The sequence below is a fragment of the Mytilus californianus genome, unplaced genomic scaffold (genome assembly GCF_021869535.1).
Source record: "Mytilus californianus isolate M0D057914Y unplaced genomic scaffold, xbMytCali1.0.p SCAF_9, whole genome shotgun sequence".
Classification (NCBI taxonomy): domain Eukaryota; kingdom Metazoa; phylum Mollusca; class Bivalvia; order Mytilida; family Mytilidae; genus Mytilus; species Mytilus californianus.
Genome location: NW_026262745.1, coordinates 93,964,322 through 93,977,186, shown reverse-complemented (window position 1 = coordinate 93,977,186; position 12,865 = coordinate 93,964,322). Strand labels below are relative to the sequence as shown.

The 12,865-nt window shown below is 34.4% G+C and overlaps 1 protein-coding gene across 2 annotated transcripts; it reads left to right on the top strand.

Moving 5' to 3' along the window:
- The first annotated feature begins 1,982 nt into the window (after positions 1-1,982).
- On the top strand, positions 1,983-12,617 carry LOC127715315 (heat shock 70 kDa protein 12A-like). 2 transcript variants are annotated; one of them, XM_052221356.1, is made up of 5 exons: positions 1,983-2,097; positions 6,382-6,715; positions 8,723-8,944; positions 10,936-11,083; positions 11,423-12,617. In XM_052221356.1, the coding sequence occupies exons 2-5, from the start codon at positions 6,416-6,418 to the stop codon at positions 12,475-12,477; spliced, it is 1,725 nt and encodes a 574-aa protein (XP_052077316.1). In that variant the 5' UTR covers positions 1,983-2,097; positions 6,382-6,415; the 3' UTR covers positions 12,478-12,617. The 2 variants fall into 2 exon arrangements, with proteins under 2 accessions (XP_052077316.1, XP_052077317.1); XM_052221357.1 differs by having other exon boundaries at positions 2,000-2,041.
- The last annotated feature ends 248 nt before the right edge of the window (positions 12,618-12,865 follow it).

Sequence of the window (12,865 nt, the reverse complement as noted above, 5' to 3'; positions counted from 1 at the left end):
CGACAGACGTTATTCTGTATTCAGATAATAAAATTTCAAAGGTACTTTTGAACGCAGTGTTTGTGAAGTGGATGGTCCCAATTATAACCAAAAAATTGATGTAACTCAATAGAGGAGAAAGGGCGTTAAGACACATTTTTTGCCAAAGAAAATGGTTTTTGTTTTGTTTTGTTGACCTCACTCAAATTTGATCATAACTTATTGAAATGCATAAAAATAAATATAAAGATAAGTTAGACAATATTAATAATGTAAAATACTATCAAATTTACTTCATCATATGCGCATAATTTCAAGAATGAGGCAGGATGCTGATTTTCGAAGTATTCCATCCATTTTAGTAACAAAAGTTATAAAACAAATATTTTTCATTAAAGCTATTAGCATAATCCCATCGAGTATGTGTTTTTGGTGTCCCAATACTTTGCCATCCAAAATTTGCTCAAAAGTTGATACCAATCAAGAAAAATCAAGAAATTTCAAAAAATATACCAATAAACGTCATGGTTTGTTGCCATTGGTAACTCCTATTTAAAAATGTAAAAAAAGTTTTTTGTTTTCTAAAAATATGTTATCTTAGTAGTTTAAGAGCAAGATCATGTATTGCTATTTTCAATTTAAGTTTAGGGCCAAATATGGGCATATATCATTTGGTCTCTGCCGGATAGTTGTCTCATTGGCAATCATACCACATCTCCTTATTTTATATACATATAAAAATAGGAAAATGTGGTATGATTGCCAATGAGACATTTCTCCACCAGATACCAAATGGCATAGAAGTTAATAATTAAAGGTCACCGTGCCACAATGAGCAAAACCCATATACCGGATAGTAAGCTATAAAAATCCCCGAAATGACAAATGTAAAATGTTTATATTGCTTTGAAGACAAACGTCTGCTTTTCACGAAGCCAAAAAAAAAGGGACCTATATATTTCGAAATTAAATATTTTAATTCGTTTTAACAGCTTTTTAATTTTGTATTAAATCTGAAATAAAAAAAAAATATTTATTAGGAATTTAAAATTTTCACAAATTTTAAAGAATTCATTAGTGCATACATGTTTTAAGAATTTGTTCTAGTTACAGAACGGTGTATATTACAAGTTCCTTTTGACAGATTTCATTCGTTATAATGAATTTTATATTTTTGTAATGAAATCGAAAAATAGACATAACAAATTATTTAAAATTCATAGATTCTAATCCGGTTTCCGTATCCGGCCGTACGTAGCCTTGGATCGCATGATTTACAAACAATGATTACAAAAATTGCGACGTCACTATGTATACTATTTGATCGATCGATCGTCGGGTCAAGTGTAAAAATAAAAATAAATATCTATATTTAAATGACAAGAAGTGTTTAGGGTTTTATCATCGTTTTGGACAGTAAAAGCTGTAGGTTCCGAATGGTTATAAAATGGACATGTATATTCATGTAATATATAGATACATGTATGTCGCAAATATGAAATAAATGAATCTTTACTTTATAACATTGCTAGCGGAACTGTGACAAGCAACGGGTGGTTTTCCTGTACCTTATGTTGTGTTAACCAGAGAATCACGCCTCTTTCATTTACACGTAGATCGCATTGAAATATAAATAACTATTTGCTATTGGAGATTGAAAGGGGGAGGCAGAGTATACTGACACGCAACTCTGCAAATGGATGCTTTAAAAGAGAGAAGCATAAGCGAGGCAATGCGTATTTTATATTTGCATTAAATTTTCATAAAAAGAATGCAATTTCCAAACAAGTACCTGTTTTTGAAGCATTGAAACCGTATTAAAAATAAATGTCCTACTTCCTAAACAAATATTATTAATTATGCAAAATATATCCTTACAAGACCAAAATTGCTGGAAATAGATAAACAATCAATACATTGCATATATACATTGCCTGTACACACATTTGGTATATTTTTTTTATTATTATTTAAATTTTACGACCTTCACAATAAACATAATGTCTATTATGGACATTTCAATTTTACTTCCTGGATGCTTTTTCGACGAACATGGCGACAGGTGAAAATCATTCTCTCATTTAGACGTCCAAGACATCATTTCTTCAACAAAGCAAGGTATTTTTAATTATTTTCAACCTTGTTTTTCAACATAAGTTTATAACTTTGATTGAAATGTTTGCTTATGATATCGAAAGTTATGGACCGGATCATCTCTCGTGTATCTGTACTTTGTGTTTATTGTTTTTATGTTATATAATAGTTGGTTTGTTTGTGCTTCTTACTGATCTATTGAGTTAAGCCATTTGCAACTGAATTGAATTGTACAGCTTGTTCTTATATTGTCATGTTAAACCACTGTCCCCGGTAGGGTTGGAGGGTTGGTGGTTTGTTGTTCAGCACTCACAAACATGTTTAACCCCGTCGTAGGTTTAATGTGCCTGTCCGAATTCAGGAGCCTGTAATTCAGTGGTTGTCGTTTGTCCATGTCTGTCATATTTGATTTTCGTATATAGTGTGTTGTATAAATTAGACCGTTATTTATTGTTGTGCTGTGCTGGTGCGGCGTAAAACAATCACAAATCAATTATTATCTGTTGAGGGTCTCATTGGTGCATTAAAAAAGAAAGATATGCACTTCTTTAATATCAGAGGTACAGGTGCTATAAATATCCAAACATTTTTAGATTGTTTCTAACTTTGAAGTACTGCGGCCGATATTAGAGTGTAGAACGGTATGATTATTGAAACAACAAATTAAGTATTTTGAACAAAGTTTAACTTTCAAAATCTTCAAAACAATCTTTAATACTGTTGATTACATGCACGATGGTCTGGATGGGGTTCTTTCTTTTTCTCTATTTTTTTGTATGTTTTTTGCCAATTGTTGTCTATTGTTTATATTTAAGTCCCCAATTATTCTATTTTGTTATGCCTATATATCTCTATTCTGTTTTTTTTTTTTTTTTTTTGTTGCCCATTATACTCTATCTAGACCCTCTTGCATGTGTCTTTTTTGTTGACTGTAATACCGATATTAAGTAGTTGAATGGTTTTTCTTTATGTTGTTCACTTTTCTCAGTATCTTTTGAGGGTCTTAGTGGTGGATTAATCTAAGAAGTTCCACAGTGATCATAATTATAAAACAGATGTGGTATGATTGCCAATGAGACACTCTCCATAAGAGACCAAAATGACACAGAAATTAACAACTATAGGTCACCGTACAGCCTTCTACAATGAGCAAAGCCCATTCCGCATAGTCAGCTATTAAAGGCCTCGAAATGACAAATGTAAATCAATTCAAACGAGAAAACCAACGGCCTAATTTATTTACAAAATAATAAACGAAAAACAAATATCTAACACAGCAACAAACGACAACCACTAAATTACAGGCACCTGACTTGAGACAGGCACATACAGAATGTGGCGGGGTTAAACATGTTAGCGGGCGCCCAACCCTCCCCCTAACCTGGGACAGTGGTGTAACATTACAACATAAGAACACACTATAAAAATCAGTTGCAAAAGGCTTAACTCATCAGATGGATAAAAATAGAAATACATCTAACAAAAACACAGAGTGGACGTGGACGGGTACTTGTACATCCCAACAACAAAATGACACTTTAGTACAGATCTTAGAGTACTTGCAGTTATAAAGCCAATAACAACTAATAAAAAAAGCCTATCAACACTGAGGTTGTGAGGTTGTGAGTTAGAGCCCTGCTTGTGACAAGTGCATTCGACTTCGATCTTAATTTACTAGCACTGTCAGTATTCCTGTCGAAGGTTTTCTCTGGGCATTCCGGCTTCCATCAACAGTAAAAACTGATCGCTACGATTAAGCAAAGAGTGCTGAAAGTGGCTTATTACACCGACAACCAGTCAGTCAATCAGAATGTTTTGTAAAAGGGAAACAGGTTGATTAAGTTTGAAACTATTAAGACCGTGCTAATCAAGTTTCTAAGTCTGTTCAAAGGAGGAAACTCACCATTGGTTATCTTTGTTTACATAATTGGGATTTGTTATTGTTCTTTTTTATGTTCACATAGATTTTTGATGAATAGGAGCGAACTTCTTGTCTCGCCTCGGGACGATTTATAACTGGTTATACAAGGGGATGTGCAATGGGATAACTGATTCCCTCTCACCTCACCAAATTTCCACATCCCTTACACTAACTCTTGGAAAATCGGTCAAAAAAAGTTTTCCAACATATCCCTATCTTTTAATCCCCCTCTTCTCTCAGTTCCCAACATTGACTACCACTTCTGTCAACGTATATTTGTTCCGCCTAACAGAAGTTCCACTGGAAACTTTGTTATAAACAATGTCATAATATCTGTTCCTGTTGGAACAAATATTCTATACCATTTATTCCGTTAGGAACATTTACTATAATATTTATTCCAGTGGAAATAATATTCCAGAATATTGTTTCCATTTGGAACTTATATTATGAAGGAACTTCTATTCCGTGACACTTCCACCCCTAATCAATAGGTGTCTTCTTCCCTGTCCGACCCCTCTTATACAGTATAGAGACTTGAGGCCACACCTAAAAATATTTTGGTTTGCCCAAACCCTACCCAAAGGTAGAGACAGTGGGTAGGTAGGTAGGCATTTTCTTTTTTTTTCGGCAAAGAGAAATTGAAGTGTCAGATTTTGTTTAGTCTTCATGCCTATCTGATTAAAAAAAAACTTTTTCACATCAAGACAATAAAAGATTTTGAGTAGGCAGATATTTTCTGGGTAGGTAGGGTTAGGGCAAACAAACATATTCTTTTTTATGGCCTGACTGTTTTTATGTACAGTTTGTAGACCTTTCGATTGTGTTACTTTGTCCAAATATAGCCTCATTAACATATACCAACATCTTTCATGAATGTATATTATCATGCCTTGCATTTTTAAACCAAATTTAAGGTGCTGAGGGGAATACTTAAATGCGGTAACAACCCAGCGACTCAAATCCGAAAGACTAGATGTTAACATACATTTTAGTCTTCTACAATAATCAAGATTAGTGTCTGTCCGGTTAAAGCAAAATGTAAATAAATTTAATATGGAATATCATTGATCCACCATTAGCCTAAAATTTTCCAAATGACAAATAACAATTGGTTAACATGTCGTACTCGAGACTGTTACCTTATGTGCAAGAACAATAAAAACCAGACCCAAGTATGTAAGTTCTGTACAAAGTTGAGTATATTCATTATGTTTTTAAATGTTATCATGACTATGCAGATACTTTGCGCTTGAGGTTAAACAGTCAACAATCAATCAATCAATCAATCAGTCGATCTAATTTGATTTTGTTGTCTGATATCTATCTCATTGACATAAACCCTGACACAGCATTTCTCTTTTAAGTATGAAATTGTAAGTAGTGTCAACACAATTGCATAAATTTAATGTCAAATAAGTATATTGTTTTTCATGCTCCAAGTCCGAAATGGCATTAGTGGTTGCAGCTGTATATTCACATGCAGAAATAAAATCAGTGAAGAAAACGCTTTGAATATTATTAGTTACATAGTGTACTAGTGACCTAATACGATATATATGGAGTGAAAGCGAAGCTCGAACCCCATATGAAATTTACTGACCCCATATATATCATATTAGGTCACTAGCACACTGTGTAACGAATTTATCTTACCGACTATCTTAACATGTGGCATTTAGAATAATGGCCTATCAAAGTGATCAACTCTTCAATATTAAGAACCTACTTTCATTGGTCTATACAAAAACAAATGCCAAAAATAACAACTTGTTAGCTTTTAATGTGTTTTCTGCATTAATTTCAATCGTTCATCATTAATTTCTTCGTCTGTTGAAATCTTTCAGATTTTTCCTCAGCACCGTGTAGTTTTTACAAAGGGACGTAACACCACTACTAACCGTGTATTGAAATAAACCACTCCTACTGACCCCTTTTGAAATTTACACGGTCTCTATACGCGGTTGCTTTTAACCAATCATATTCCTAAAAATGTATAGGAGGTAAGATAAATGATGATAACGTGACAACAGAGGAAAGTTTAATATGCAGACTGGGGTTCAAAGCTTCGTAAAAATGGTACTGACTTTTGTCATAAATGTTTGGTTTTGGTTTGAAATCTCTTGATTTTATTTTTTTTTTAAATAAATACTCCAAGTTTGCCAAAATATTACAAAGTTTATCCTACCTTTACACATGTATTGTTTGATGAAATGTTTAGATATATGCATGGCATAATATAGTCGTAACCTTGAACTACATAACATGAAGCTGTAATACTAAGAATGTTTGTTTTAACATTCAAATACTTCATGTGTACATGTATAACCTTTCTTGGAAAATAGTTACACTCACTTTTTGAACAATTATTATTTTGCATATTTCAGGTGATGTCTAATAGAGAAACTTAGAAAAAGAAAAATGACACATCTAGGAAACAGTATATTTGTTGTAGCAATTGATTTTGGAACAACATATTCCGGTTATGCATTCGCTTCGAAACAAGACTTTGCTAATGACCCACCAAAATACAGTACCAGTTCATGGCAGGGGAGTAAACTTTTGTCGCTTAAAGCACCAACAGCAGTTTTATTAAATGCAGATAAAGAATTAGTTGCTTTTGGGTACGAAGCAGAAAATCAGTTTTCAGAATTGTTGTCGAGTGAAGAACAAGATGATTATTATTACTTCCATCAGTTCAAAATGTTGCTGCATAATAAGGTGTGTATTTTTTTTTTTTTTTTTTTTTTTTTTTAGTTTTTTATACCTAAGACATCGACAACCAAAGCCGCTCCAGGTTTCCTATAACCTTTGAAAAAATTTGATTAAAAATTCCTCTTCAACTTCGTTGTGATTATTTGGTCTTTTATCTCTTTTTTTTTCTCGAGCGCCAACGACGAGTCTTATATGTAAGCGAAGTGCTGTCCTGATAAATATGTAAAATTAATTTTGGAAATCTTTTTTGTATGCAAAGTTTAAGCTTTTACATTGAAATAAGTACAAAAGTAGCTGTCAGTAACTGCGAGTACTCTCAGATCTGTACTTTGTGGTTTTTTTTTTTGTTTTGTTGTGGAGATGTATAAGTACCGTCTGCCACTTCCGGTCTGAGTTTTTGTTAGATGTATTTCTGCTTTGTATCGATCTGATGAGTGAAGCTCTTTTCAACTGATTTTTATAATTTGTTTGTATGTTGTACTGTTACACCACTGTCCCAGGTTAGGGGGAGGGTTGGCGCTTTCAAACTAGTTTAACCCCACCACATTCTGTATGCGTCTGTACTTCAGTGGTTGTCGTTTGTTGCTATATATCATATTTGTTTTTCGTTCATTATTTTGTTCATAAATCAGGCCGTTATTTTTCTATTTTGAATTGTTTTACATTTGTCATTTCGGTGCCTATTATAGCTGACAGTGAGGTATGGGTTTTGCTCATTGTTGAAGGCCGTACGGTGACCTATAGTTGTTAATTTCTATGTCATTTGGTCTCTTGTGGAGAGTTGTGGTCTCATTAGCAATCATACCACATCTTCTTATTTTAACTTTTAACAACTAATTGTCACATCTGTATTTTCCAATTACCGTCATAAATTTAGGTTTTTTTTTGTGTTACAGTAGCATCGATTTCCTTTCATACGCACTTTTGTGACAGTATTTGGTGGCTAAAAAAAACTTCAACCAATCACCAACTTAACAAAAAAGTACCTATTATGAAAATTTAAAGGAAAAACAAATTAACTGATGTTTAATTAGCACCGTTAAACGAATAGTCTGTATCTTTGTACTACAACAAATGTAACATGATCAACACGACGGGTGCAACATGTGGAGCAGGATCTGCTTACCCTTCCGGAGTGGTTCGTGTTGTTTCGTCTTTAGTTTTCTATGTTGTGTTTTGTGTACTGTTGTTTGTCTGTTGGTCTTATTTCTTTTTTAGCTCGGGCGTTGTCAGTTTAATTTAGACTTTTGAGTTTGAATATCCCTTTGGTACCTTTCACCTCTCTTTTTTGACCTTGAATCTCTGGTTGACATCTGATATAAGGGGCCATTTTTATTTGAGTCGATTGTCGATTATCTATTTGCATTCTTATGCTTTGAACTAAACGTTTGACATCAGTTTGGCTCTTGACCTTGAAAATCAATCCTAAATGAAGATTATAAAAATCGTGCATTATGAACATTGACCTTGAGTTGTAATGAAATTAATAAAAGGAGACATGGGATTCACGTCAACGAATAAGCAACCCAACGACACGAAAACAAACACATCTAGAGGTCAATAACAGAAAAATGTCTATACAATATATTAGGCTCTAAATTATGGCAAGTTTAGAAAAGCAGAACGAAATTTAATATAGACTATCAAAGATCTGTAATCTACAGGAAATTTCCGAGAAGGGACTCAATTCTAATGATTCAAATGATTCTTCCTTTTTTAAAGAAATGAAATACAGGTAGGTTTCGCTTGACACAATTTGAGCAAGAGTTACTTCCCTTTTGTCACCAAGTTGGAGGTCTAAGTGCGTAAATGCCTTCATAAATCAACCAAATTCAACTTGTTATACTGACCGCTAGACTTTAGAAAAAGTAGTTTTCTGAACAATTCTAGCTTCGTGTATCCTTATAAACTAAATAACTGTCGGATACATGATCTACCTCAAAGAAAAGAACGTCGTTCGAAAGACTTTATTTTTGTATTTCAAAAATTGGAATCATTTTGATATTTTTTCAGAGAGTTACCAGAACAACAGAGATCAATGATGTGGCAGACAAACCAATGCAGGCACTTAAAGTATTTAGCCTTGCCATAGAATACTTAAAGAACCACCTATTGAAGAAAATACAGGAACGTCTGAGAAATGCCTTACAAGATGACGATTTATACTTTGTTATAACAGTTCCAGCCATTTGGGACGATCCATCAAAACAGTTTATGAGAGAGGCAGCTGAAGCAGTAAGATTTCTAAGATGCTCTTTAACTCCTTAACCCCTCAATCACAGTCTTACTGTGCCATGGGTACCAGGTACAATTTCATAAGTCTTGCGATAAATTATGTAGAGTTGGAGGCATTCAACTTTCTGCTTTAAAATATAGTAAGGAAAAAGTACCAAAAAAACTTGCACTAACTGTCACATGATATGAAAATAAAAAGCTGTTTGTGCTTTGGTCTAAGCAAAACGATTCTCAAGAGTACTTGTTTTATTTTGTTTTGTGTTTGCATAATATTAATCTATATTGATTGATAGATTGTTGGGGTTTAACACCACTTCAGTAAGCTTTATTGTGGCGGCAAGATTTTATTGGTGGAGGAAGCCAGGCGTGCCCGAAGAGAACCACTGACCTTCGATAGACAAACTGGTAATCCTCGTCAATTAGGATTGCAGTCGAACGCCCCCCCCCCCCCCCCCCCCCTTTTCTTGCACTTTTGTTTTTTGTTTGTTTTTGGTTTTAATTAAGACTGTATAATGATTAATCAGACTATATTTCGTTAACTTTGCCATTTCCCGTATATTTAATCTTTATGCGACAATTCGTTACTTATAAAGATATTATTCGCCCCTTTTATGGTATCAAGGCACCAAGACGATGTGGGCGCCAGACCCAGCGAAGTAATGTCCCTGCCGACAATGAAAAAGTATATTTTCGACGTACAGTTTTTCTACCGTTCTTAAACTCCATGATTCAGCAGTTCAATATTCGGTTAGTGAACATGCTGTTTCAGTTGTAAGGGCATTGGCTTTGATTCCAAGCAACATTCGCCAAAAATCAAATGATACTATCGAAGACATTGTCGGTTACTACGAAGTTGGCATGCCATATCCTGACTCTTTTAGACAGGAGTTTTGCATCAGGAACGAGTTATGGCGAGACCAGACCGACAAACCGTCTACAATAACGTCTACCGTAACAGACCCAAGAGTATGTAGCACGATTTTTCCAAACATCGTTAAAGTTCTAAGCTTACTTTCATTGACCAGCGTAACATCCAGTTCCACAGAAAGGGCAAACTCGTCGTTAAAAGATATCAAAACCTTCTCGCGCAGTACAATGGGAGAAGAACGCTTAAATGCCCTGTTACTTTTGTATGTCCATAAAAACATTGAACTTGACTGTTGACTATGAAAAAATCATTGACGATTTTTCTCGACAAAATTCCAGGAAGATGCTTCTGGTGAACCCTATGGCTTAGACGACAGATTTGTACAGAAGTCATCACTAGAAACTCTTTATAAATGTTTTTGTGGATACATGTTTTATTGATAAGTGAATAAAGTAAAACATCAATTATATTAGTATGTATGATCAGATGCATCTGGGGTGCGAATCATAAATTTGCAATGCATTCTTCAGATGCTAGTTGTGACCTCTATTTCAGTGACTGACTTGGCTAGGGAGAATTTTTCCATGTCCATTTTTTACTGACAAATCCCACATCAAATATATTGGTATATAGCTTTGGATCCATCCAATCATCTTATAATTGACTATTAATCGGGAAAATAAGTCATCAAAAATGTCCAACCCTTACACTTTAACTATAAAATATACATGCCCCACGTCAGGAACCGTTAAATTAGTGCATTTTACACTTATTTTATGTTTTTTAGCCAAAAAAAGGTCAAAAATATTTTGGCCTAACTCCGCTCGCTGAAACATTATATTCTACGCCCATCCTTTCAAAAATTCTGGATCCGAACCTGACCTATAGTTAAAAACATCTTCGTCTTTCGGTGTCTTGTGGATAGTTGTCTCATTGTCAATTATACTACATCTCCTTATGATATATTAAAAGTTTTAAGACCAAACAACATGTCTTTCTTGATCTATTTATCAAAATATAGATGATGCATCTGTTGGTCAATTTGCATATTTAATGTGTATGGTATTGTCGGATTGCTGATATATTCAAAAGAACCTATATGCAACGAATTATTATTTTTTAGGCAGGCATCAAGAAAGAAAAGCTTGCAATAGCTCTTGAACCCGAAGCAGCTTCCATATTTTGTCAGAAATTAAAGACAGATCGATCTGGAAATGAATTTGATGAAACTGTTAAATCTGGGATGAAATACATGGTCATTGATCTTGGAGGTATTTTTTTATAAATTCAAGATGTCTAGAATCGGCAGCTTTTTTATTTATTTATTTGTTTGTTTTGTTTGTTTTTGTTTTAGTTTTGTTTTTGGGTGCACTGGTTTCCATGTTGTGTTACTTTATTGTAGAATACTTTTTATACAGATTTACATCAATTCCTTATAAAATTCATGTGTTAAGAAAAAGTTAACCAAGGCAAAAAATTTCCTTAGTAGGCGACTTATTTTGTTAGTTTTGAGTGCACATTCATGATAATTTATATTGGCAATTTTGGGAAAGACCAATTTATATTGATATTTTCAGAATATTGACAGAAATATTTTTTTACATTATAAGGCGGTACTGCAGACATTACTGTTCACCAGAGAAAACCGGATGGTACAATACAAGAAGTGGTGTCCCCTAGTGGCGGTCCATGGGGAGGTAAATCCATCGATGAGGCATTTCACAAATTTCTGTGTGAAATATGTGGCACAAAAGTAATGCAAGATTTAAAATCGACTGAACTAGAAGATTATATTGATTTGTTTCGCGAATTTGAAACTAAGAAACGTTCCATTCGGAATAGTGCCACAAGCAAGATTGTAATAACACTACCAGTGTCTTTAACGGATTTGGTCAAAAAGCAGCATACAAAGTTTGAAATGGCAGTTGAAAAATCCCGCCACAAGGAAAAAGTGAATTATGCAAAGCAAAAACTTCATATAACACCTGATGCTTTCCGTGGCCTTTTCAAAAACACGATCGATGAGATAATTAAACTAGTTGGAAAATTACTTAATAATGACAAACTGGAGGACCTAAAAACTATCTTGATGGTCGGAGGATTTTCCGAATGTGAGCTACTACAAGACGCTGTAAGATCAAAGATTGGTGCTCCAAGAAAATTGATTATTCCGGAAGAAGCAGGCCTTGCCGTTCTGAAAGGAGCCGTCTTATTCGGACACCAGCCTAGAGTTGTAAGCCAACGTATATCAAGAGTTACATATGGTATTCAAAGTTGGCCGGATTGGGACCCGGATATGCACCCGGAAACAAAAAAAGTCACTATAAATGGCCAAGTGAGGTGCAAAGATGTTTTCTTCAAGTATATGACGAAAGGAGATCAAATAACACCCGGCCATGAAGTATCACAAATATTCCAGGCTCTCAAACCGGATGAAACTACGCTAGAATGTACCGTTTACACATCTTCAGACGAAAATCCGCGATATATCACGGATCCGAGTTGTCAACGGCTAGGCATCCTTACCATCCAATTACCGCCCCATACTGCAGGGCAGACTCTAGAGATAGAAGAAACGCTTATATTCGGTGACACGGAAATTCTATGCAGGGCAAGGGATCTGCGCACAGGAAGAATATCAGAAGTCCAATTCGATCTTCTTTAAACATTCCGTGTTGTGAACAATAATTTGTTTATTGTCTGAATTGCAGAACATGTGATCAATTAATGTCATTTCACTCTGTTTTATATTACATATAAAGAAATTTTACTATGGCAATCAATAAAATGTTTTACGTATTTTAAGTCCACTTCTGTGTAAGACGAAATTATTATCGCGTTAACAGGGAGGAAAAGAAGGAATGTAGTATACCAAAATCTCACACGCACTTGACGAAACCCAAAACAAAAGCAAAGCCATTTATTGTTATTCTTCATCTCGAAGTCACAATGAGGTTTTCAACATGGCACAAAAGTTTGTACCTTACTGTCGAATGCGGGTCGACGAAAGCTTAGAAAATATTTGCTTTCATGACACAAACAAACATTCACAG